This window comes from Anomaloglossus baeobatrachus, unplaced genomic scaffold, assembly GCF_048569485.1.
Source record: "Anomaloglossus baeobatrachus isolate aAnoBae1 unplaced genomic scaffold, aAnoBae1.hap1 Scaffold_248, whole genome shotgun sequence".
NCBI lineage: Eukaryota > Metazoa > Chordata > Amphibia > Anura > Aromobatidae > Anomaloglossus > Anomaloglossus baeobatrachus.
Genome location: NW_027442080.1, coordinates 171,586 through 198,441, shown reverse-complemented (window position 1 = coordinate 198,441; position 26,856 = coordinate 171,586). Strand labels below are relative to the sequence as shown.

Sequence of the window (26,856 nt, the reverse complement as noted above, 5' to 3'; positions counted from 1 at the left end):
GCCTCTATCTGCCTCATCTATACTGCAGGACCTCTGCTGCCCTCTAGTGTCCGCTGCCTCTATCTGCCTCATCTATACTGCGGGACCTCTGCTGCCCTCTAGTGTCCGCTGCCTCTATCTGCCTCATCTATACTGCAGGACCTCTGCTGCCCTCTAGTGTCCGCTGCCTCTATCTGCCTCATCTATACTGCAGGATCTCTGCTGCCCTCTAGTGTCCGCTGCCTCTATCTGCCTCATCTATACTGCAGGATCTCTGCTGCCCTCCAGTGTCCTCTGCCTCTATCTGCCTCATCTATACTGCAGGATCTCTGCTGCCCTCTAGTGTCCGCTGCCTCTATCTGCCTCATCTATACTGCAGGATCTCTGCTGCCCTCCAGTGTCCTCTGCCTCTATCTGCCTCATCTATACTGCAGGACCTCTGCTGTCCTCTAGTGTCCGCTGCCTCTATCTGCCTCATCTATACTGCAGGACCTCTGCTGCCCTCTAGTGTCCGCTGCCTCTATCTGCCTCATCTATACTGCGGGACCTCTGCTGCCCTCTAGTGTCCGCTGCCTCTATCTGCCTCATCTATACTGCAGGACCTCTGCTGCCCTCTAGTGTCCGCTGCCTCTATCTGCCTCATCTATACTGCAGGATCTCTGCTGCCCTCTAGTGTCCGCTGCCTCTATCTGCCTCATCTATACTGCAGGACCTCTGCTGCCCTCTAGTGTCCGCTGCCTCTATCTGCCTCATCTATACTGCAGGACCTCTGCTGTCCTCTAGTGTCCGCTGCCTCTATCTGCCTCATCTATACTGCAGGACCTCTGCTGCCCTCTAGTGTCCGCAGCCTCTATCTGCCTCATCTATACTGCAGGACCTCTGCTGCCCTCTAGTGTCCGCTGCCTCTATCTGCCTCATCTATACTGCAGGACCTCTGCTGTCCTCTAGTGTCCGCTGCCTCTATCTGCCTCATCTATACTGCAGGATCTCTGCTGCCCTCTAGTGTCCGCTGCCTCTATCTGCCTCATCTATACTGCAGGACCTCTGCTGCCCTCTAGTGTCCGCTGCCTCTATCTGCCTCATCTATACTGCAGGATCTCTGCTGCCCTCTAGTGTCCGCTGCCTCTATCTGCCTCATCTATACTGCAGGACCTCTGCTGTCCTCTAGTGTCCGCTGCCTCTATCTGCCTCATCTATACTGCAGGACCTCTGCTGTCCTCTAGTGTCCGCTGCCTCTATCTGCCTCATCTATACTGCAGGATCTCTGCTGCCCTCTAGTGTCCGCTGCCTCTATCTGCCTCATCTATACTGCAGGACCTCTGCTGTCCTCTAGTGTCCGCTGCCTCTATCTGCCTCATCTATACTGCAGGATCTCTGCTGTCCTCTAGTGTCCGCTGCCTCTATCTGCCTCATCTATACTGCAGGACCTCTGCTGCCCTCTAGTGTCCGCTGCCTCTATCTGCCTCATCTATACTGCAGGATCTCTGCTGCCCTCTAGTGTCCGCTGCCTCTATCTGCCTCATCTATACTGCAGACCTCTGCTGCCCTCTTGTGGTGGAATATTATGACATTTTCTGCTGCTTTCCCAGCAGATGAAATATAGAATAACAGTGGAAACTGCTCGGTTTATTGCTCTCTGTTATCTGCCACCTGAAGGATCCTGTAGGTTGTATCATCTATGAATCCCGGCACTGACACACTGTAACAGCCCCTCAGAGCTGCACACACTGGCTGACAACCCGTTATTAGGCAGCGGTTAGTTGTCAGCAGCCATTACCATCGTTTGCAGGAAGCTGCATAGTGTCATACATGCGAGCGGGGCGGTGCGGAGGCGGAGTCCGACAACCTCAGTCACCAATGGGCAGTCCTGTGTGCAGGAGTTGTCAGGCGACACCCGGCTGCAGGAAAGCTCCCAAATCTGGACACAGACCCGTCACGTCTCACGAGGGAACAAGCCCTGACTAATGAGGGCGTCTCCCAAGAGGTCTGCAAGGGGTTAATCAGTACACGGGACAGACATGGGGCAGGTCCCCTTTAAGATCAGCCTCGTATATGGCGACTACAGAAAGCAGAAGATCAGCACTCGCAGGGAGGGGTCACAGCAGCACTCGCAGGGAGGGGTCACAGCAGCACTCGCAGGGAGGGGTCACAGCAGCACTCGCAGGGAGGGGTCACAGCAGCACTCGCAGGGAGGGGTCACAGCAGCACTCGCAGGGAGGGGTCACAGCAGCACTCGCAGGGAGGGGTCACAGCAGCACTCGCAGGGAGGGGTCACAGCAGCACTCGCAGGGAGGGGTCACAGCAGCACTCGCAGGGAGGGGTCACAGCAGCACTCGCAGGGAGGGGTCACAGCAGCACTCGCAGGGAGGGGTCACAGCAGCACTCGCAGGGAGGGGTCACAGCAGCACTCGCAGGGAGGGGTCACAGCAACACTCGCAGGGAGGGGTCACAGCAGCACTCGCAGGGAGGGGTCACAGCAGCACTCGCAGGGAGGGGTCACAGCAGCACTCGCAGGGAGGGGTCACAGCAGCACTCGCAGGGAGGGGTCACAGCAGCACTCGCAGGGAGGGGTCACAGCAGCACTCGCAGGGAGGGGTCACAGCAGCACTCGCAGGGAGGGGTCACAGCAGCACTCGCAGGGGAGGGGTCACAGCAGCACTCGCAGGGAGGGGGTCACAGCAGCACTCGCAGGGAGGGGTCACAGCAGCACTCGCAGGGAGGGGTCACAGCAGCACTCGCAGGGAGGGGTCACAGCAGCACTCGCAGGGAGGGGTCACAGCAGCACTCGCAGGGAGGGGTCACAGCAGCACTCGCAGGGAGGGGTCACAGCAGCACTCGCAGGGAGGGGTCACAGCAGCACTCGCAGGGAGGGGGTCACAGCAGCACTCGCAGGGAGGGGGTCACAGCAGCACTCGCAGGGAGGGGTCACAGCAGCACTCGCAGGGAGGGGTCACAGCAGCACTCGCAGGGAGGGGTCACAGCAGCACTCGCAGGGAGGGGTCACAGCAGCACTCGTAGGGAGGGTTCAGTGGGGGTCACAGCAGTACACGTAGGGAAGGGTCGGTGGGGGTCACAGCAGCACTCGTAGGGAGGGGTCGGGGGGTCACAGCAGCACTCGAAGGGAGGGTTCAGTGGGGGTCACGGGTCACAGCAGCACTCATAGGGAGGGGTCGGGGGTCACAGCAGCATTCGCAGGGAGGGTTCGGTGGGGATCACAGCAGCACTCGCAGGGAGGGGTCACAGAAACACGTAGGGAGTGTTCATTGAGGATTACAGCAGGTCTCGTAGGGAGGGGTTGGGGGTCACAGCAGCACTCGTAGGGAGGGGTCGGGGGTCACAGCAGCACTCGCAGGGAGGGTTCATTGAGGATTACAGCAGCACTCGTAGGGAGGAGTCGTTGGGTCACAGCAGCACCCGTAGGGAGAGGTTGGGGTCAAAGCAGCACTGGTAGGAGGGTTCAGTGGGGGTCACAGCAGCACTCGTAGGGAGGGGTTGCTGGGGGTCACAGCAGCACGCATAGGGAGGGGGGGTCGGTGGGGATCACAGCAGAACTCGTAGGGAGGGGTCACAGCAGCACTCATAGGGAGGGTTCGTTGGGGATCACAGGAGCATTTGCAGGGAGGATTCGTTGTGTGTCACAGCAGCACTCGTAGGGAGGGGGTCGGAGGGGGTACCAGCAGCACTCGTAGGGAGAGGTCGGGGGTCACAGCAGCACTCGAAGGGAGGGTTCAGTGGGGGTCACAGCAGTACACGTAGGGAAGGGTCGGTGGGGGTCACAGCAGCACTCGTAGGGAGGGGTCGGGGGTCACAGCAGCACTCGAAGGGAGGGTTCAGTGGGGGTCACAGCAGTACACGTAGGGAAGGGTCGGTGGGGGTCACAGCAGCACTCATAGGGAGGGGTCACAGGAGCACTCGTAGGGAGGGTTCAGTGGGGGTCACAGCAGCACTCGTAGGGAGAGGTCGGGGTATCACAGCAGCACTGGTAGGAGGGGTCGGGGTCACAGCAGCACTCTTGGGGAGGGTTCAGTGAGGGTCACAGCAGCACTCGTAGGGAGGGTTCAGTGAGGGTCACAGCAGCACTCGTAGGGAGGGTTGGTGTCACAGCAACACTCGTAGGGAGGGTCGGTGTCACAGCAACACTCGTAGGGAGGGTCGGTGTCACAGCAGCATTTGTAGGGAGGGGTAGGGGGTCACAGCAGCACTCGTAGGGAGGGGTCGGTGAAGGTCACAGCAGCACTTGTAGGGATGGTTCAGTGAGGGTCACAGCAGCACTCGTAGGGAGGGTTGGGGTCACAGTAACACTCGTAGGGAGGGGTCGAGGTCACAGCAGCACTCGTAGGGAGGGGTCGGGGGTCACAGCAGCACTCGTAGGGAGGGGTCGGGGGTCACAGCAGCAGTCGTAGGGAGGGGTCGGGGGTCACAGCAGCACTCGTAGGGAGGGGTCGGGGGTCACAGCAGCACTCGTAGGGAGGGGTCGGGGGTCACAGCAGCACTCGTAGGGAGGGGTCGGGGGTCACAGCACCATTTGTAGGGAGGGGTCGAGGGTCACAGCAGCACTCGTAGGGAGGGGTCGGGGGGTCACAGCAGCATTTGTAGGGAGGGGTCGGGGGTCACAGCAGCATTTGTAGGGAGGGGTCGGGGGTCACAGCAGCACTCGTAGGGAGGGGTCGGGGGTCACAGCAGCATTTGTAGGGAGGGGTCGAGGGTCACAGCAGCACTCGTAGGGAGGGGTCGGGGGTCACAGCAGCATTTGTAGGGAGGGGTCAGGGGTCACAGCAGCAATCGCAGGGAGGGGTCGGTGAAGGTCACAGCAGCACTCGTAGGGAGGGGTCGGGGGGTCACAGCAGCACTCGTAGGAGGGGTCGGTGAAGGTCACAGCAGCACTCGTAGGGAGGGGTCGGGGGTCACAGCAGCACTCGTAGGGAGGGGTCGGGGGGTCACAGCAGCACTCGTAGGGAGGGGTCGGGGGTCACAGCAGCACTCGTAGGGAGGGGTCGGGGGTCACAGCAGCACTCGTAGGGAGGGGTCGGGGGTCACAGCAGCACTCGTAGGGAGGGGTCGGGGGTCACAGCAGCATTTGTAGGGAGGGGTCGGGGGTCACAGCAGCACTCGTAGGGAGGGGTCGGGGGTCACAGCAGCATTTGTAGGGAGGGGTCGGGGGTCACAGCAGCACTCGTAGGGAGGGGTCGGGGGTCAGCGCAGCACTTGTAGGGAGGGGTCGGGGGTCACAGCAGAGGTGTTATTTGGAAGGCATGCAAGCCATCTTACTTCCATCTCTAGGACGCACCTTATCCTGCGCCGACCTTTTGCCCTGTAACCATAGGGAGAGAATCTGGATTTTAGCCGTCCGCGCTCATCTCCTGCGAGACGCCGAGCACACCGCAAAGCGCACCTGTGTCCCCCGCAGATCCTGCACCCCAACCCCTAGAATGGGGCCCCCCCGCACTATAATGGGGCCCCCCCCCGCACTATAATGGCGCGCCCCCACCCCTATAATTGGGGCCCCCCACACTATAATGGGGCGCCCCCACCCGCACTATAATGGGGCCCCCCCCGCACTATAATGGGGCGCCCCCACCCGCACTATGGTGACCACTGCCGCTGCACAGAAGCAATATACACGTGACTCGTCTAACAGCCGCCGTCCTGCAGACAATGGCATCATCTATAAGGCACTGTCTGCAGGTGGCGTCCGTCTGTACGCATGAGCCGCGTGTATCAAGCCCGTCTGTACGCATGAGCCGCGTGTATGAAGCCCGTCTGTACGCATGAGCCGCGTGTATGAAGCCCGTCTGTACGCATGAGCCGCGTGTATGAAGCCCCGTCTGTACGCATGAGCCGCGTGTATGAAGCCCGTCTGTACGCATGAGCCGCGTGTATCAAGCCCGTCTGTACGCATGAGCCGCGTGTATCAAGCCCGTCTGTACGCATGAGCCGCGTGTATCAAGCCCGTCTGTACGCATGAGCCGCGTGTATGAAGCCCGTCTGTACGCATGAGCCGCGTGTACGAAGCCCGTCTGTACGCATGAGCCGCGTGTACGAAGCCCGTCTGTACGCATGAGCCGCGTGTATGAAGCCCGTCTGTACGCATGAGCCGCGTGTACGAAGCCCGTCTGTACGCATGAGCCGCGTGTATGAAGCCCGTCTGTACGCATGAGCCGCGTGTACGAAGCCCGTCTGTACGCATGAGCCGCGTGTACGAAGCCCGTCTGTACGCATGAGCCCGCGTGTATGAAGCCCGTCTGTACGCATGAGCCGCGTGTATGAAGCCCGTCTGTACGCATGAGCCGCGTGTATGAAGCCCGTCTGTACGCATGAGCCGCGTGTATGAAGCCCGTCTGTACGCATGAGCCGCGTGTACGAAGCCCGTCTGTACGCATGAGCCGCGTGTACGAAGCCCGTCTGTACGCATGAGCCGCGTGTATGAAGCCCGTCTGTACGCATGAGCCGCGTGTACGAAGCCCGTCTGTACGCATGAGCCGCGTGTACGAAGCCCGTCTGTACGCATGAGCCGCGTGTACGAAGCCCGTCTGTACGCATGAGCCGCGTGTACGAAGCCCGTCTGTACGCATGAGCCGCGTGTACGAAGCCCGTCTGTACGCATGAGCCGCGTGTACGAAGCCCGTCTGTACGCATGAGCCGCGTGTATGAAGCCCGTCTGTACGCATGAGCCGCGTGTATGAAGCCCGTCTGTATGCATGAGCCGCGTGTATGAAGCCCGTCTGTACGCATGAGCCGCGTGTACGAAGCCCGTCTGTACGCATGAGCCGCGTGTACGAAGCCCGTCTGTACGCATGAGCCGCGTGTACGAAGCCCGTCTGTACGCATGAGCCGCGTGTATGAAGCCCGTCTGTACGCATGAGCCGCGTGTATGAAGCCCGTCTGTATGCATGAGCCGCGTGTACGAAGCCCGTCTGTACGCATGAGCCGCGTGTATGAAGCCCGTCTGTACGCATGAGCCGCGTGTACGAAGCCCGTTTGTACGCATGAGCCGCGTGTACGAAGCCCGTCTGTACGCATGAGCCGCGTGTATGAAGCCCGTCTGTACGCATGAGCCGCGTGTATGAAGCCCGTCTGTATGCATGAGCCGCGTGTATGAAGCCCGTCTGTACGCATGAGCCGCGTGTACGAAGCCCGTCTGTACGCATGAGCCGCGTGTATGAAGCCCGTCTGTACGCATGAGCCGCGTGTACGAAGCCCATCTGTACGCATGAGCCGCGTGTACGAAGCCCGTCTGTACGCATGAGCCGCGTGTACGAAGCCCGTCTGTACGCATGAGCCGCGTGTACGAAGCCTGTCTGTACGCATGAGCCGCGTCCACGAAGCCAGTCTGTACGCATGAGCCGCGTGTACGAAGCCCGTCTGTACGCATGAGCCGCGTGTACGAAGCCAATCTGTACGCATGAGCCGCATCCATGAATCACGTCTGTACGCATGAGCCGCGTGTACGAAGCCCGTCTGTACGCATGAGCTGCGTGTACGAAGCCCGTCTGTACGCATGAGCCGCGTGTACGAAGCCCGTCTGTATGCATGAGCCGCGTGTACGAAGCCTGTCTGTACGCATGAGCCGCGTGTACGAAGCCCGTCTGTACGCATGAGCCGCGTGTACGAAGCCCGTCTGTACGCATGAGCCGCATCCATGAATCACGTCTGTACGCATGAGCCGCGTGTACGAAGCCAATCTGTACGCATGAGCCGCGTGTACGAAGCCCGTCTGTACGCATGAGCCGCATCCATGAATCACGTCTGTACGCATGAGCCGCGTGTACGAAGCCAATCTGTACGCATGAGCCGCGTGTACGAAGCCTGTCTGTACGCATGAGCCGCGTGTACGAAGCCAATCTGTACGCATGAGCCGCGTGTACGAAGCCTGTCTGTACGCATGAGCCGCGTGTACGAAGCCTGTCTGTGCGCATGAGCCGCGTGTACGAAGCCTGTCTGTGCGCATGAGCCGCGTCCACGAATCCCGTCTGTACGCATGAGCCATGTGTACGAAGCCTGTCTGTACGCATGAGCCGCGCTTTGTTGCAGCGCCCCCTAGCGGGCTGTACACAGTAGTGTGATACCCAGGATGATACCGTTCACCTCCATCACCAGCGGCTGGTCTGTACGCACACCCCACAGTGAGGCGCGAGGCATGCACACCCTGAGGCGCGAGGCATGCACACCCCGAGGCGCGAGGCATGCACACCCCGTGTCCAGTGACTGTACATCACATGCGGTGTCCAGAGGCCATATATACTCCGCCATTACATCCGCACTGAGCGGACAGTATATACACCGGGCGCATGTATCAGGCGGATACATGACGGGAGCCGAGGCCCAAAACAGGAGAGGAGCCACTATTTTGTCAGAAGATCCATCCCATGAGACAAAATAGAGATGACCCCGGCGGCCATGACAGGGGCTGATAACAGCGAGACACACAAAGCGTAGCGGGAGCATCAATGATACCGGTAGGATCTGTAGGCAGGAAGGTTCATAGGCCATCAGCAGCCAGAAGAAAAGCAGCACAGAGTATTTCAGGAGAGGAGAGCACTGATCTTATAGGAGGACACAGAGATACATAGAGGAAGGAGCAGGTCCCAGCAGCACAGAGTATTTCAGGAGAGGAGAGCGCTGATCTTATAGGAGGACACAGAGATACATAGAGGAAGGAGCAGGACCCAGCAGCACAGAGTATTTCAGGAGAGGAGAGCACTGATCTTATAGGAGGACACAGAGATACATAGAGGAAGGAGCAGGACCCAGCAGCACAGAGTATTTCAGGAGAGGAGAGCGCTGATCTTATAGGAGGATACAGAGATACATAGAGGAAGGAGCAGGTCCCAGCAGCACAGAGTATTTCAGGAGAGGAGAGCACTGATCTTATAGGAGGACACAGAGATACATAGAGGAAGGAGCAGGACCCAGCAGCACAGAGTATTTCAGGAGAGGAGAGCACTGATCTTATAGGAGGACACAGAGATACAGAGGAATGAGCAGGACCCAGCAGCACAGAGTATTTCAGGAGAGGAGAGCACTGATCTTATAGGAGGACACAGAGATACATAGAGGAAGGAGCAGGTCCCAGCAGCACAGAGTATTTCAGGAGAGGAGAGCGCTGATCTTATAGGAGGACACAGAGATACATAGAGGAAGGAGCAGGACCCAGCAGCACAGAGTATTTCAGGAGAGGAGAGCACTGATCTTATAGGAGGACACAGAGATACATAGAGGAAGGAGCAGGTCCCCGCAGCACAGAGGATTTCAGGAGAGGAGAGCACTGATCTTATAGGAGGTCACAGAGATACAGAGAAAGGAGCAGGTCCCAGCAGCACAGAGTATTTCAGGAGAGGAGAGCGCTGATCTTATAGGAGATCACAGAGATACAGAGGAAGGAGCAGGTCCCAGCAGCACAGAGTATTTCAGGAGAGGAGAGGACTGATCTTATAGGAGGACACAGAGATACATAGAGGAAGGAGCAGGACCCAGCAGCACAGAGTATTTCAGGAGAAGAGAGCACTGATCTTATAGGAGGACACAGAGATACATAGAGGAAGGAGCAGGTCCCAGCAGCACAGAGTATTTCAGGAGAGGAGAGCACTGATCTTATAGGAGGTCACAGAGATACATAGAGGAAGGAGCAGGTCCCAGCAGCACAGAGTATTTCAGGAGAGGAGAGCACTGATCTTATAGGAGGACACAGAGATACATAGAGGAAGGAGCAGGACCCAGCAGCACAGAGTATTTCAGGAGAGGAGAGCACTGATCTTATAGGAGGTCACAGAGATACAGAGGAAGGAGCGGGTCCCAGCAGCACAGAGTATTTCAGGAGAGGAGATCACTGATCTTATAGGAGGACACAGAGATACATAGAGGAAGGAGCAGGTCCCAGCAGCACAGAGTATTTCAGGAGAGGAGAGCGCTGATCTTATAGGACACAGAGATACAGAGGAAGGAGCAGGTCCCAGCAGCACAGAGTATTTCAGGAGAGGAGAGCACTGATCTTATAGGAGGACACAGATATACATAGAGGAAGGAGCAGGTCCCAGCAGCACAGAGTATTTCAGGAGAGGGAGAGCGCTGATCTTATAGGAGGACACAGAGATACATAGAGGAAGGAGCAGGTCCCAGCAGCACAGAGTATTTCAGGAGAGGAGAGCGCTGATCTTATAGGAGATCACAGAGATACATAGAGGAAGGAGCAGGTCCCAGCAGCACAGAGTATGTCAGGAGAGGAGAGCGCTGATCTTATAGGAGGACACAGAGATACATAGAGGAAGGAGCAGGTCCCAGCAGCACAGAGTATGTCAGGAGAGGAGAGCACTGATCTTATAGGAGGACACAGAGATACATAGAGGAAGGAGCAGGACCCAGCAGCACAGAGTATTTCAGGAGAGGAGAGCGCTGATCTTATAGGAGGACACAGAGATACATAGAGGAAGGAGCAGTTCCCAGCAGCACAGAGTATTTCAGGAGAGGAGAGCACTGATCTTATAGGAGGTCACAGAGATACATAGAGGAAGGAGCAGGTCCCAGCAGCACAGAGTATTTCAGGAGAGGAGAGTACTGATCTTATAGGAGGTCAGAGAGATACAGAGGAAAGAGCAGGTCCCAGCAGCACAGAGTATTTCAGGAGAGGAGAGCACTGATCTTATAGGAGGTCACAGAGATACATAGAGGAAGGAGCAGGACCCAGCAGCACAGAGTATTTCAGGAGAGGAGAGCACTGATCTTATAGGAGGACACAGAGATACATAGAGGAAGGAGCAGGACCCAGCAGCACAGAGTATTTCAGGAGAGGAGAGCGCTGATCTTATAGGAGGACACAGAGATACAGAGGAAGGAGCAGGACCCAGCAGCACAGAGTATTTCAGGAGAGGAGAGCGCTGATCTTATAGGAGGACACAGAGATACATAGAGGAAGGAGCAGGTCCCAGCAGCACAGAATATTTCAGGAGAGGAGAGCACTGATCTTATAGGAGGTCACAGAGATACAGAGGAAGGAGCAGGACCCAGCAGCACAGAGTATTTCTGGAGAGGAGAGCACTGATCTTATAGGAGGATACAGAGATACATAGAGGAAGGAGCAAGTCCCAGCAGCACAGAGTATTTCAGGACAGGAGAGCGCTGATCTTATGGGAGGACACAGAGATACAGAGGAAGGAGCAGGACCAGCAGCACAGAGTATTTCAGGAGAGGAGAGCACTGATCTTATAGGAGGTCACAGAGATACAGAGGAAGGAGCAGGACCCAGCAGCACAGAGTATTTCAGGAGAGGAGAGTGCTGATCTTATAGGAGGTCACAGAGATACAGAGGAAGGAGCAGGTCCCAGCAGCACAGAGTATTTCAGCAGAGGAGAGCACTGATCTTATAGGAGGACACAGAGATACACAGGAAGGAGCAGGTCCCAGCAGCACAGAGTATTTCAGGAGAGGAGAGAACTGATCTTATAGGAGGATACAGAGATACAGAGGAAGGAGCAGGACCCAGCAGCACAGAGTATTTCAGGAGAGGAGAGCACTGATCTTATAGGAGGACACAGAGATACAGAGGAAGGAGCAAGTCCCAGCAGCACAGAGTATTTCAGGAGAGGAGAGCACTGATCTTATAGGAGGTCACAGAGATACAGAGGAAGGAGCAGGTCCCAGCAGCACAGAGTATTTCAGGAGAGGAGAGCGCTGATCTTATAGGAGGACACAGATACATAGAGGAAGGAGCAGGTCCCAGCAGCACAGAGTATTTCAGGAGAGGAGAGCACTGATCTTATAGGAGGACACAGAAATACATAGAGGAAGGAGCAGGTCCCAGCAGCACAGAGTATTTCAGGAGAGGAGAGCACTGATCTTATAGGACACAGAGATACACAGAGGAAGGAGCAGGTCCCAGCAGCACAGAGTATTTCAGGAGAGGAGAGCACTGATCTTATAGGAGGTCACAGAGATACAGAGGAAGGAGCAGGACCCAGCAGCACAGAGTATTTCAGGAGAGGAGAGTGCTGATCTTATAGGAGGTCACAGAGATACAGAGGAAGGAGCAGGACCCAGCAGCACAGAGTATTTCAGCAGAGGAGAGTACTGATCTTATAGGAGGACACAGAGATACACAGGAAGGAGCAGGTCCCAGCAGCACAGAGTATTTCAGGAGAGGAGAGCACTGATCTTATAGGAGGATACAGAGATACATAGAGGAAGGAGCAAGTCCCAGCAGCACAGAGTATTTCAGGAGAGGAGAGCACTGATCTTATAGGAGGACACAGAGATACATAGAGGAAGGAGCAGGTCACAGCAGCACAGAGTATTTCAGGAGAGGAGAGCACTGATCTTATAGGAGGACACAGAGATACATAGAGGAAGGAGCAGGGCCCAGCAGCACAGAGTATTTCAGGAGAGGAGAGCGCTGATCTTATAGGAGGGACACAGAGATACAGAGGAAGGAGCAGGTCCCAGCAGCACAGAGTATTTCAGGAGAGGAGAGCGCTGATCTTATAGGAGGTCACAGAGATACAGAGGAAGGAGCAGGTCCCAGCAGCAGAGTATTTCAGGAGAGGAGAGCACTGATCTTATAGGAGGTCACAGGGATACATACAGAAAGGAGCAGGACCCAGCAGCACAGAGTATGTCAGGAGAGGAGAGCACTGATCTTATAGGAGGACACAAAGATACATAGAGGAAGGAGCAGGTCCCAGCAGCACAGAGTATTTCAGGACAGGAGAGCACTGATCTTATAGGAGGACACAGAGATACAGAGGAAGGAGCAGGACCCAGCAGCACAGAGTATTTCAGGAGAGGAGAGTGCTGATCTTATAGGAGGACACAGAGATACACAGAGGAAGGAACAGGTCCCAGCAGCACAGAGGATTTCAGGAGAGGAGAGCACTGATCTTATAGGAGGTCAAAGAGATACATAGAGGAAAGAGCAGGATTCAGCAGCACAGAGTATTTCAGGAGAGGAGAGCACTGATCTAATAGGAGGACACAGGGATACATAGAGGAAGGAGCAGGTCCCAGCAGCACAGAGTATTTCAGGAGAGGAGAGCACTGATCTTATAGGAGGACACAGAGATACAGAGGAAAGAGCAGGTCCCAGCAGCACAGAGTATTTCAGGAGAGGAGAGCGCTGATGTTATAGGAGGTCACAAAGATACATAGAGGAAGGAGCAGGTCCCAGCAGCACAGAGTATTTCAGGAGAGGAGAGCACTGATCTTATAGGAGGACACAGAGATACATAGAGGAAGGAGCAGGTCCCAGCAGCACAGAGTATTTCAGGAGAGGAGAGCACTGATCTTATAGGAGTTCATAGAGATACAGAGGAAGGAGCAGGTCCCAGCAGCACAGAGTATTTCAGGAGAGGAGAGCACTGATCTTATAGGAGTTCATAGAGATACAGAGGAAGGAGCAGGTCCCAGCAGCACAGAGTATTTCAGGAATGTGATGTTGTTGGTGACCCCGGCTGTCTGGTAGTGACCCTATAACCTTTCTGCCCACAGATCTCCTCGGTCGGTCGGACATGTTGTGCACTGGTTTCCGTGGTGATGATCTTCAATCACAGTGACGCACTACAAGTACAAGGAACACTCAGTGATGGGGGAGGGGACTACCTTTAAGAAGTGGATATTTTTTATATGACAGCCCTGGAAAACAGAAAAAACTGCATTGTTAGTCAGCGACAAACAGACAAGAGCCAGACAGAGACGGCGGGTAATGAGCGCCCCCTACAGAGCGCAGCGCGGGGCACAGGACGACACGGGGACGTCTCATCACGCCTTGTGGCCACAGGGAGCAGCACACGCACAGCTCTCAGGCCCTCTGGTGGACACTTCATGCATTACGTCTGCTACACTGAACGTGGCCATCTTGTGGACATGTCTTGAACTTCAGGGACCATTTGAAATCCCATCACTTCTGGAATCAGCATTATGGACCTTCCAGAAAACCTGACAGTAAGGTAAGAGAGTACACCCTTTATATAAGAGCGTGTGCACAAGATCCCAGGGTGGCGGAGGCCAGGAGGGGGGCGCTGTGATGTCACCCCGGAGTCACGCGGGAGCGGACGGTCCTCACCTCAAACTTCTGCCGCAGCTCCACGTTCCCACTGTCATCCGCCTCGGGGATGGGGACGTTGTAATACTCGCCCTCCTCCTGATTCAGGAGCTTGTACCTGGAGGACGGGGGACACGTCAGACCCAGTACAGGGACATGGGGGGCCGCCACGGGGAGGAGAGGGCCGCCAAGGGGGGAGGAGAGGGCCGGGGCGGGGGGAGGAGACGTCAGACCCAGTACAGAGACATGGGGGGCCGCCACGGGGGAGGAGAGGGCAGCCAAGGGGGGAGGAGAGGGGCAAGGCCGCGGGGGAGGAGACGTCAGACCCAGTACAGGGACATGGGGGGCCGCCACGGGGGAGGAGAGGGCAGCCAAGGGGGGAGGAGAGGGGCAAGGCCGCGGGGGAGGAGACGTCAGACCCAGTACAGGGACATGGGGGGCCGCCACGGGGGAGGAGAGGGCAGCCAAGGGGGGGAGGAGAGGGCAGCCAAGGGGGGGAGGAGAGGTCAGACTCAGTACAGGGACATGGGGGGCCGCCACGGAGGAGGAGAGGGCAGCCAAGGGGGTAGGAGAGGGTGGGGGGAGGAGGAAGAGGGCCACGGCCACGGCGAGGACACGTCAGACACTATACAAAGACATGGGGGGGCCGCCAAGGGGGGAGGAGAAGGCCAGGGCCGCGGGGGAGGAGACGTCAGACCCAGTACAGGGACATGGGGGGGCCGCCACGGGGGAAAAGAGGGCAGCCAAGGGGGGGGAGGAGAGGGCAGCCAAGGGGGGAGGAGAGGTCAGACTCAGTACAGGGACATGGGGGGCCGCCACGGGGGAGGAGAGGGCAGCCAAGGGGGGAGGAGAGGGCCGGGGGGCGGGGGGAGGAGACGTCAGAGTACAGGTACAGTACAGGGACATGGAGGGCCGCCAAGGGGGGGAGGAGGAAGAGGGCCACGGCGAGGACACGTCAGACACTATATAAAAGACATGGGGGGCCGCCAAGGGGTGAGGAGAGGGGCCGCGGCCGCAGGGAGGACACGTCAGACCCTATACAGGGACATGGGGGGCCGCCACGGGGGAGGAGACGTCAGACCCAGTACAGGGACATGGAGGGCCGCCACGGGGGAGGAGAGGGCCGCCAAGGGGGGGAGGAGACGTCAGACCCAGTACAGGGACATGGGGGGCTGCCACGGGGGGAGGAGACATCAGACCCAGTACAGGGACATGGAGGGCCGCCACGGGGGGAGGAGACGTCAGACCCAGTACAGGGACATGGGGGGCCGCCACGGGGGAGGAGACGTCAGACCCAGTACAGGGACATGGAGGGCCGCCACGGGGGAGGAGACGTCAGACCCAGTACAGGGACATGGAGGGCCGCCACGGGGGAGGAGACGTCAGACCCAGTACAGGGACATGGAGGGCCGCCACGGGGGGAGGAGACGTCAGACCCAGTACAGGGACATGGGGGGCCGCCACGGGGGGAGGAGACGTCAGACCCAGTACAGGGACATGGAGGGCTGCCACGGGAGGGAGGAGACGTCAGACCCAGTACAGGGACATGGGGGGCCGCCACGGGGGAGGAGAGGGCCGCCAAGGGGGGAGGAGACGTCAGACCCAGTACAGGGACATGGGGGGCTGCCACGGGGGGAGGAGACGTCAGACCCAGTACAGGGACATGGGGGGCCGCCACGGGGGAGGAGACGTCAGACCCAGTACAGGGACATGGAGGGCCGCCACGGGGGGAGGAGACGTCAGACCCAGTACAGGGACATGGGGGGCTGCCACGGGGGGAGGAGACGTCAGACCCAGTACAGGGACATGGGGGGCCGCCACGGGGGGGAGGAGACGTCAGACCCAGTACAGGGACATGGAGGGCCGCCACGGGGGGAGGAGACGTCAGACCCAGTACAGGGACATGGAGGGCCGCCACGGGGGGAGGAGACGTCAGACCCAGTACAGGGACATGGGGGGCCGCCACGGGGGAGGAGAGGGCCAGGGCCGCGGGGGAGGAGAGGGCCGCCAAGGGGGGAGGAGAGGGCCACGGCGGGGGGCGGATACATCAGATCCAGTACAGGGACATGGGGGGCCGCCACGGGGGAGGAGAGGGCCACGGCCACGACACGTCAGACACTATACAAAGACATGGGGGGCCGCCAAGGGGGGAGGAGAGGGCCGGGGCGGGGGGGAGGAGATGTCAGACCCTATACAGGGACATGGGGGCCCGCCACGGGGGGAGGAGAGGGCCGGGGCGGGGGGAGGAGACGTTAGACCCTATACAGGGACATAGGGGGCCGCCACGGGGAGAGGAGACGTCAGACCCTATACAGCGACATGGAGGCCACCAAGGGGAGGAGAAGGCAAGGGCCGCGGGGGAGGACACTTCACACACTATACGGGGACATGGGGGGCCGCCAAGGGGGGGATGAGAGGGCCGCGGCCGCAGGGGAGGACACGTCAGACCCTATACAGGGACATTGGGGGGCCGCCAAGGGGAGGAGAGGGCCAGGGCCGTGGGGGAGGAGACGTCAGACACTATACAGGGACATGGAGGGCCGCCAAGGGGAGGAGAGGGCCAGGCCGCGGGGGAGGAGACGTCAGACACTATACAGGGACATGGAGGGCCGCCAAGGGGGGGAGGAGAGGGCCGCGGCGGGGGGGGGGGGGGAGGAGGAAGAGGGCCGCGGCGGGGGGGAGGAGGAAGAGGGCCGCGGCGGGGGGAGAGGAAGAGGGCCGCGGCGGGGGGAGGAGGAAGAGGGCCGCGGCGGGGGGAGGAGGAAGAGGGCCGCGGCGGGGGAGGAGGAAGAGGGCCGCGGCGGGGGGAGGAGGAAGAGGGCCGCGGCGGGGGGAGGAGGAAGAGGGCCGCGGCGGGGGGGGGGGGGGGGGGAGGAGGAGGAAGGAGGGCCGCGGCGGGGGGAGGAGGAAGAGGGCCGCGGCGGGGGGGGGGGGAGGAGGAATAGGGCCGCGGCGGGGGGAGGAGGAAGAGGGCCGCGGCGGGAGGGGGGGGGGGGGAGGAAGAGGGCCGCGCTGGGAGGAGGAAGAGGCCGCGGCGGGGGAGGAGGAAGAGGGCCGCGGCGGGGGGAGGAGGAAGAGGGCCGCGGCGGGGGGAGGAGGAAGAGGGCCGCGGCGGGGGGAGGAGGAAGAGGGCCGCGGCGGGGGGGAGGAGGAAGAGGGCCGCGGCGGGGGGAGGAGGAAGAGGGGCCGCGGCGGGGGGAGGAGGAAGAGGGCCGCGGCAGGGGGGGGGAGGAGGAAGAGGGCCGCGGCGGGGGAGGAGGAAGAGGGCCGCGGCAGGGGGGGGGGGGGGAGGAGGAAGAGGGCCGCGGCGGGGGGAGGAGGAAGAGGGCCGCGGCGGGAGGGGGGGGGGGGAGGAGAGGGCCGGCTGGGGAGGAGGAAGAGGGCCGCGGCGGGGGGGGGGGAGGAGGAAGAGGGCCGCGGCGGGGGAGGAGGAAGAGGCCGGGCGGGGGGGGGGGGAGGAGGAAGAGGGCCGCGGCTGGGGGAGGAGGAAGAGGGGCCGCGGCAGGGAGGGGGGGGGAGGAGGAAGAGGGCCGCGGCGGGGGAGGAGGAAGAGGGCCGCGGCGGGGGGGGGGGAGGAGGAGAGGGCCGCGGCGGGGGGAGGAGGAAGAGGGCCGCGGCGGGGGGGAGGAGGAAGAGGGCCGCGGCGGGGGGAGGAGGAAGAGGGCCGCGGCGGGGGGGGAGGAGGAGGAAGAGGGCCGCGGCGGGGGGAGGAGGAAGAGGGCCGCGGCGGGGGGGGAGGAGGAAGAGGGCCGCGGCGGGGGGGAGGAGGAAGAGGGCCGCGGCGGGGGGGAGGAGGAAGAGGGCCGCGGCGGGGGGAGGAGGACGAGAGGGACGCGGCGGGGGGGAGGAGGAAGAGGGCCGCGGCGGGGGGGGGAGGAGGAGGGCCGCGGGGAGGAGGAAGAGGGCGCGGCGGGGGGAGGAGGAGGCCACTGAAGGGAAAAGTTTGGTGTAGGAAGTGGGTCGAGGTCAGTACAAGAACAGAGGGAGGACTGAAGCAGTGAGGGGTGCCGGTCCGGTGAAGAGGGGGGCACTGCATGGAGTGGGGAGGTGAGTTTGCAGGGAGCGGGGGTACGTGCTAGGAGCAGGGGGGGCGGGGCCTGGAGAACTCACCATCCGCTCGCCGTCATCTTCATCAGTTCTGAGACCCCAAATGAGAAGGAGCCCATGAAGTCGTTCCTGGTGGTGCGGTCCCAGTCCCAGATCTCTATGGACAGGCGCCGGTCCTTGTCCGATGGCTTTAGTTTACTACGGCATAAAGAGAAACAGAGGGTGAGCGCGGCACCGAGCGTGGCTCCACCTGCGCCCCCCCAACCATCTCCACCTCTGTCGCTCCCAACCACCTCCACCGCCCCTCTAGACCACCTCCACCGCCCCCCCTAGACCACCTCCACCGCCCCCCCCAACCACCTCCACCGCCCCCCCAACCACCTCCACCACCCCCCTAGACCACCGCCCCCCCTAGACCACCTCCACCTCTGTCGCTCCCAACCACCTCCGCCGCCCCCCTAGACCACCTCCACCGCCCCCCTAGACCACCTCCACCTCTGTCGCTCCCAACCACCTCCGCCGCCCCCCTAGACCACCTCCGCCGCCCCCCTAGACCACCGCCCCCCCTAGACCACCTCCGTTGCTCCCAATCACCTCCGCCGCCCCCCTAGAGCACCGCCCCCCGCCCCCCCCTAGACCACCGCCCCCCCCTAGACCACCTCCGTCGCTCCCAATCACCTCCGCCGCCCCCCTAGACCACCGCCCCCGCCCCCCTAGACCACCTCCGCCGTCCCCCCCTAGACCACCTCCGCCGCCCCCCCTAGACCACCCTCCACCGCCCCCCCTAGACCACAGCCCCCGCCCCCCTAGACCACCGCCCCCCCTAGACCACCTCCGCCGCCCCCCTAGACCACCGCCACTGTCCCCCTAGACCATCTCTGCCGCCCCCCTAGACCACCTCTACCGCCCCCCTAGACCACCTCCACCGCCCCCCTAGACCACCTCCACCGCCCCCCCTAGACCACCTCCACCGCCCCCCCTAGACCACCGCCCCCCGCCCCCCTAGACCATCTCCGCCGCCCCCCTAGACCACCTACAAGGTGAAGGTCTCGTTCCAGTGCGGGTTCAGCGAGGAGCGGATGGTTTTGGTTTTCTGTTTGCTCTCATTCTTTGGGTCGGGGATGAGTTTCAACTTCACGTAGGGATCTGACAATCCGTTGGGATCCATAGGGATCAAGTTCTTGGCTTCTCGGACTAAATGGAAAACAAGAAAAACTATACGTCACATGACTCTGGAACAAGCCCCGCCCCTGCGGGAACATATAAACAACCAATCAGGTCATAGCTACGATTTCCCATCATGCATCATTAGACTGAGCTGATATCTGATTGGTAATAATTATACTTAGAAATGGTCTGCTGGAGCTGGCTGATAACACAGAGCAGTAGCAGCAAGCAGTTCTCAGTGAGCGCTATCTGGACTCTTACAGCCTCCGCGGTGGGAATTTTCCGTCTCTCTGGATTTTCCTCAGGAATGAAACTTTCCATGACTTGTGTGGGGAAAATAACTGAAATCCCCCGAGCAGAGCGGCCGCAGTGCGCAGAGCGGCCACCGGAGGGAGCCCCGAGACCAGGGAAGAAAGAAGAGAGGAGGCAGCGCAGACTGGTGGCCGAGAGCGGAACTGCACCACACACACACCAGCAGAGGAAAGAGAGCGAACAAACACAGGAGCACTCAGGAGAGAAGTGCTACCGTGCATATCCCACACAGGAGAGAAGTGCTACCGTGCATAGCCCACACAGGAGAGAAGTGCTACCGTGCATAGCCCACACAGGAGAGAAGTGCTACCGTGCATGGCCCACACAGGAGAGAAGTGCTACCGTGCATGGTCCACACAGGAGAGAAGTGCTACCGTGCATAGCCCACACAGGAGAGAAGTGCTACCGTGCATAGCCCACACAGGAGAGAAGTGCTACCGTGCATAGCCCACACAGGAGAGAAGTGCTACCGTGCATAGCCCACACAGGAGAGAAGTGCTACCGTGCATATCCCACACAGGAGAGAAGTGCTACCGTGCATGGTCCACACAGGAGAGAAGTGCTACCGTGCATAGCCCACACAGGAGAGAAGTGCTACCGTGCATAGCCCACACAGGAGAGAAGTGCTACCGTGCATAGCCCACACAGGAGAGAAGTGCTACCGTGCATAGCCCACACAGGAGAGAAGTGCTACCGTGCATGGTCCACACAGGAGAGAAGTGCTGCCGTGCATAGCCCACACAGGAGAGAAGTGCTACCGTGCATAGCCCACACAGGAGAGAAGTGCTACCGTGCATATCCCACACAGGAGAGAAGTGCTACCGTGCATAGCCCACACAGGAGAGAAGTGCTACCGTGCATATCCCACACAGGAGAGAAGTGCTACCGTGCATGGTCCACACAGGAGAGAAGTGCTGCCGTGCATAGCCCACACAGGAGAGAAGTGCTACCGTGCATAGCCCACACAGGAGAGAAGTGCTGCCGTGCATAGCCCACACAGGAGAGAAGTGCTACCGTGCATGGTCCACACAGGAGAGAAGTGCTACCGTGCATGGTCCACACAGGAGAGAAGTGCTACCATGCATAGCCCACACAGGAGAGAAGTGCTACCGTGCATAGCCCACACAGGAGAGAAGTGCTACCGTGCATATCCCACACAGGAGAGAAGTGCTACCGTGCATGGTCCACACAGGAGAGAAGTGCTACCGTGCATAGCCCACACAGGAGAGAAGTGCTGCCGTGCATGGTCCACACAGGAGAGAAGTGCTGCCGTGCATAGCCCACACAGGAGAGAAGTGCTGCCGTGCACAGCCCAGACAGGAGAGAAGTGCTACCATGCATGGTCCACACAGGAGAGAAGTGCTACCATGCATGGCCCACACAGGAGAGAAGTGCTACCGTGCATAGCCCACACAGGAGAGAAGTGCTACCATGCATAGCCCACACAGGAGAGAAGTGCTACCGTGCATAGCCCACACAGGAGAGAAGTGCTACGTGCATAGCCCACACAGGAGAGAAGTGCTACCGTGCATAGCCCACACAGGAGAGAAGTGCTACCGTGCATAGCCCACACAGGAGAGAAGTGCTGCCGTGCATGGCCCACACAGGAGAGAAGTGCTACCGTGCATAGCCCACACAGGAGAGAAGTGCTGCCGTGCATGGCCCACACAGGAGAGAAGTGCTACCGTGCATAGCCCACACAGGAGAGAAGTGCTACCGTGCATAGCCCACACAGGAGAGAAGTGCTACCGTGCATAGCCCACACAGGAGAGAAGTGCTACAGTGCATAGCCCACACAGGAGAGAAGTGCTACCGTGCATAGCCCACACAGGAGAGAAGTGCTACCATGCATAGCCCACACAGGAGAGAAGTGCTACCGTGCATAGCCCACACAGGAAGAGAAGTGCTACCATGCATAGCCCACACAGGAGAGAAGTGGGGTTCACATAGAAGGAGAAGGCTCACCTCAGTGATCAGGGGGAGACCGGGGGGGGGGGCAGGTCACATGGTTGCCTCCAGAGCTGCACTGCATTCTTGCTGCAGCCTGTCAGCAGACGTATGATTGCAGCTCTGGATGTGACTGGAGAGGAGTGCGGTCACTGTGCAGCGGTGCTGACATCACCGGGTGTCGCTGCGTTCTGCCTTTCACAAACAAGCCTTATTGATCCCCGATCCTCCCGCAGATTATCTCAGTACATAGAGGAACGCCCCTGCGGGATTACCTCCATACCCAGGGGGATAAGAGCCCCCCGCACCCAGCAGAGGCGGAGTATAGTACTACAGCGCCCCCAGAGGACGAGAGCGGGAACTGCACTGACCGGACCTAGCAGAGCCCCCCAGAGGACGAGAGCGGGAACTGCACTGACCGGACCTAGCAGAGCCCCCCAGAGGACGAGAGCGGGAACTGCACTGAACGGAGGTAGCAGAGCCCCCCAGAGGACGAGACCGGAACTGCACTGACCGGACCTAGCAGAGCCCCCCAGAGAGACGAAAGCGGGAACTGCACTGACCGGACCTAGCAGAGCCCCCCAGAGGACGAGAGCGGGAACTGCACTGACCGGACCTAGCAGAGCCCCCCCAGAGGACGAGAGCGGGAACTGCACTGACCGGACCTAGCAGAGCCCCCCAGAGGACGAGAGCGGGGAACTGCACTGACCGGACCTAACAGAGCCCCCCAGAGGACGAGAGCGGGAACTGCACTGACCGGAGGTAGCAGAGCCCCCAGAGGACGAGAGGAGACACTGCACTGACCGGAGGTAGCAGAGCCCCCCAGAGGACGAGAGCGGGAACTGCACTGACCAGACCTAGCAGAGCCCCCCAGAGGACGAGAGCGGGAACTGCACTGACCGGACCTAGCAGAGCCCCCCCGAGGACGAGAGCGGGAACTGCACTGACCAGACCTAGCAGAGCCCCCCAGAGCACGAGAGGAGACACTGCACTGACCGGACCTAGAAGAGCCCACGAGAGGAGACACTGCACTGACCGGAGGTAGAAGAGCCCCCCAGAGGACGAAATCGGGAACTGCACTGACCGGACCTAGCAGAGCCCCCAGAGGACGAGAGCGAAAACTGCATTGACCGTAGGTAGCAGAGCCCCCCCCAGAGGACGAGAGCGGGAACTGCACTAACCGAGGTAGCAGAGCCCCCCAGAGGACGAGAGCGGAAACTGCACTGACCGGACCTAGCAGAGCCCCCCAGAGGACGAGAGCGGGAACTGCACTGACCGGACCTAGCAGAGCCCCCCAGAGGACGAAAGCGGGAACTGCACTGACCGGACCTAGCAGAGCCCCCCCAGAGGACGAGAGCGGGAACTGCACTAACCGGAGGTAGCAGAGCCCCCCAGAGGACGAGAGCGGGAACTGCACTGACCGGAGGTAGCAGAGCCCCCCAGAGGACGAGAGGAAACACTACACTGACCAGACCTAGCAGAGCCCCCCAGAGGACGAGAGGAGACACTGCACTGACCGGACCTAGAAGAGCCCCCCAGAGGACGAGAGGAGACACTGCACTGACCGGAGGTAGAAGAGCCCCCCAGAGGACGAAATCGGGAACTGCACTGACCGGACCTAGCAGAGCCCCCCAGAGGACGAGAGCGAAAACTGCATTGACCGTAGGTAGCAGAGCCCCCCCAGAAGACGAGAGCGGGAACTGCACTGACCGGACCTAGCAGAGCCCCCCAGAGGACGAGAGCGGGAACTGCACTGACCGGACATAGCAGAGCCCCCCAGAGGACGAGAGCGGGAACTGCACTTACCGGACCTAGCAGAGCCCCCCCAGAGGACGAGAGCGGGAACTGCACTTACCGGACCTAGCAGAGCCCCCCAGAGGACGAGAGCGGGAACTGCACTAACCGGAGGTAGCAGAGCCCCCAGAGGACGATAGCGGAAACTGCAACGACCGGACCTAGCAGAGCCCCCCAGAGCACGAGAGGAGACACTGCACTGACCGGACGTAGCAGAGCTCCCCAGAGGACGAGAGGGGGAACTGCACTGACCGGACCTAGCAGAGCTCCCCCAGAGAACGAGAGCGGGAACTGCACTGACCGAACCTAGCAGAGCTCCCCCCAGAGAACGAGAGCGGGAACTGCACTGACCGGACCTAGCAGAGCCCCCCAGAGGACGAGAGCGTGAACTGCACTGACCAGACCTAGCAGAGCCCCCCAGAGGACGAGAGCGGGAACTGCACTAACCGGAGGTAGCAGAGCCCCCCAGAGGACGAGAGCGGAAACTGCAACGACCGGACCTAGCAGAGCCCCCCAGAGCACGAGAGGAGACACTGCACTGACCGGACGTAGCAGAGCCCCCCCAGAGGACGAGAGGGGGAACTGCACTGACCGGACCTAGCAGAGCCCCCCAGAGGACGAGAGCGTGAACTGCACTGACCGGAGGTAGCAGAGCCCCCCAGAGCACGAGAGGAGACACTGCACTGACCGGACCTAGAAGAGCCCCCCAGAGGACGAGAGGAGACACTGCACTGACCGGAGGTAGAAGAGCCCCCCCAGAGGACGAGAGCGGGAACTGCACTGACCAGACCTAGCAGAGCCCCCCCAGAGGTCGAGAGCGGGAACTGCACTGACCGGACCTAGCAGAGCCCCCCCAGAGGACGAGAGCGGGAACTGCACTGACCGGAGGTAGCAGAGCCCCCCAGAGCACGAGAGGAGACACTGCACTGACCGGACCTAGAAGAGCCCCCCAGAGGACGAGAGGAGACACTGCACTGACCGGAGGTAGAAGAGCCCCCCAGAGGACGAAATCGGGAACTGCACTGACCGGACCTAGCAGAGCCCCCCAGAGGACGAGAGCGAAAACTGCATTGACCGTAGGTAGCAGAGCCCCCCCAGAGGACGAGAGCGGGAACTGCACTAACCGGAGGTAGCAGAGCCCCCCAGAGGACGAGAGCGGAAACTGCACTGACCGGACCTAGCAGAGCCCCCCAGAGGACGAAAGCGGGAACTGCACTGACCGGACCTAGCAGAGCCCCCCAGAGCACGAGAGGAGACACTGCACTGACCGGACGTAGCAGAGCTCCCAGAGGACGAGAGGGGGAACTGCACTGACCGGACCTAGCAGAGCTCCCCCAGAGAACGAGAGCGGGAACTGCACTGACCGAACCTAGCAGAGCCCCCCAGAGGACGAGAGCGGGAACTGCACTGACCGGACCTAGCAGAGCTCCCCCAGAGAACGAGAGCGGGAACTGCACTGACCGGACCTAGCAGAGCCCCCAGAGGACGAGAGCGTGAACTGCACTGACCAGACCTAGCAGAGCCCCCCAGAGGACGAGAGCGGGAACTGCACTAACCGGAGGTAGCAGAGCCCCCCAGAGGACGAGAGCGGAAACTGCAACGACCGGACCTAGCAGAGCCCCCCAGAGCACGAGAGGAGACACTGCACTGACCGGGACGTAGCAGAGCCCCCCCAGAGGACGAGAGGGGGAACTGCACTGACCGGACCTAGCAGAGCCCCCCAGAGGACGAGAGCGTGAACTGCACTGACCGGAGTAGCAGAGCCCCCCCAGAGGACGAGAGCGTGAACTGCACTGACCGGAGGTAGCAGAGCCCTCCAGAGGACGAGAGCGGGAAATGCACTGACCAGACCTAGCAGAGCCCTCCAGAGGACGAGAGCGGGAACTGCACTGACCGGACCTAGCAGAGCCCCCCAGAGGACGAGAGCGGGAACTGCATTGACCGTAGGTAGCAGAGCCCCCCAGAAGACGAGAGCGTGAACTGCAACTGACCGGAGGTAGCAGAGCCCCCCCAGAGAACGAGAGCGGGAACTGCACTGACCGGACCTAGCAGAGCCCCCCAGAGGACGAGAGCGTGAACTGCACTGACCAGACCTAGCAGAGCCCCCCAGAGGACGAGAGCGGGAACTGCACTGACCAGACCTAGCAGAGCCCCCCAGAGGACGAGAGCGGGAACTGCACTAACCGGAAGGTAGCAGAGCCCCCCAGAGGACGAGAGCGGAAACTGCAACGACCGGACCTAGCAGAGCCCCCCAGAGCACGAGAGGGAGACACTGCACTGACCGGACGTAGCAGAGCCCCCCCAGAGGACGAGAGGGGGAACTGCACTGACCGGACCTAGCAGAGCCCCCCAGAGGACGAGAGCGTGAACTGCACTGACCGGAGGTAGCAGAGCCCCCCCAGAGGACGAGAGCGTGAACTGCACTGACCGGAGGTAGCAGAGCCCTCCAGAGGACGAGAGCGGGAAATGCACTGACCAGACCTAGCAGAGCCCTCCAGAGGACGAGAGCGGGAACTGCACTGACCGGACCTAGCAGAGCCCCCCAGAGGACGAGAGCGGGAACTGCATTGACCGTAGGTAGCAGAGCCCCCCAGAAGACGAGAGCGTGAACTGCACTGACCGGAGGTAGCAGAGCCCCCCCAGAGGACGAGAGCGGAAACTGCACTGACCGGACCTAGCAGAGCCCCCCAGAGGACGAGAGGCGGGAACTGCACTGACCGGACCTAGCAGAGCCCCCCAGAGGACGAAAGCGGGAACTGCACTGACCGGACCTAGCAGAGCCCCCCCAGAGGACGAGAGCGGGAACTGCACTAACCGGAGGTAGCAGAGCCCCCCCCAGAGGACGAGAGCGGGAACTGCACTGACCTAGCAGAGCCCCCCAGAGGACGAGAGCGGGAACTGCACTGACCGGACCTAGCAGAGCCCCCCAGAGGACGAGAGCGGGAACTGCACTGACCGGAGGTAGCAGAGCCCCCCAGAGGATGAGAGGAAAACACTGCACTGACCTAGCAGAGCTCCCCCAGAGGACGAGAGCGGGGAACTGCACTGACCGGACCTAGCAGAGCCCCCCCAGAGGACGAAAGCGGGAACTGCACTGACCGGACCTAGCAGAGCCCCCCCAGAGGACGAGAGCGGGAAACTGCACTACCGGAGGTAGCAGAGCCCCCCAGAGGACGAGAGCGGGAACTGCACTGACCGGAGGTAGCAGAGCCCCTCAGAGGACGAGAGGAAACACTACACTGACCAGACCTAGAAGAGCCCCCCAGAGGACGAGAGGAGACACTGCACTGACCGGAGGTAGAAGAGCCCCCCAGAGGACGAAATCGGGAACTGCACTGACCGGACCTAGCAGAGCCCCCCAGAGGACGAGAGCGAAAAACTGCATTGACCGTAGGTAGCAGAGCCCCCCCAGAAGACGAGAGCGGGAACTGCACTGACCGGACCTAGCAGAGCCCCCCAGAGGACGAGAGCGGGAACTGCACTGACCGGAGGTAGCAGAGCCCCCCAGAGGACGAGAGCGGGAACTGCACTGACCGGAGGTAGCAGAGCCTCCCAGAGGACGAGAGCGGGAACTGCACTGACCG

General features: G+C 60.7%; 1 protein-coding gene across 1 annotated transcript in view; it reads right to left on the bottom strand.

The window, feature by feature from the left end:
* The window catches only part of LOC142262561 (protein kinase C alpha type-like), a 270,331-nt gene that overhangs the window by 93,840 nt on the left and 149,635 nt on the right, over positions 1-26,856 (bottom strand). Inside the window, 3 exon segments of the mRNA XM_075332179.1 lie at positions 14,027-14,123; positions 18,116-18,250; positions 19,090-19,246. Of these exon segments, the coding sequence (XP_075188294.1) occupies positions 14,027-14,123; positions 18,116-18,250; positions 19,090-19,246 (389 nt within the window).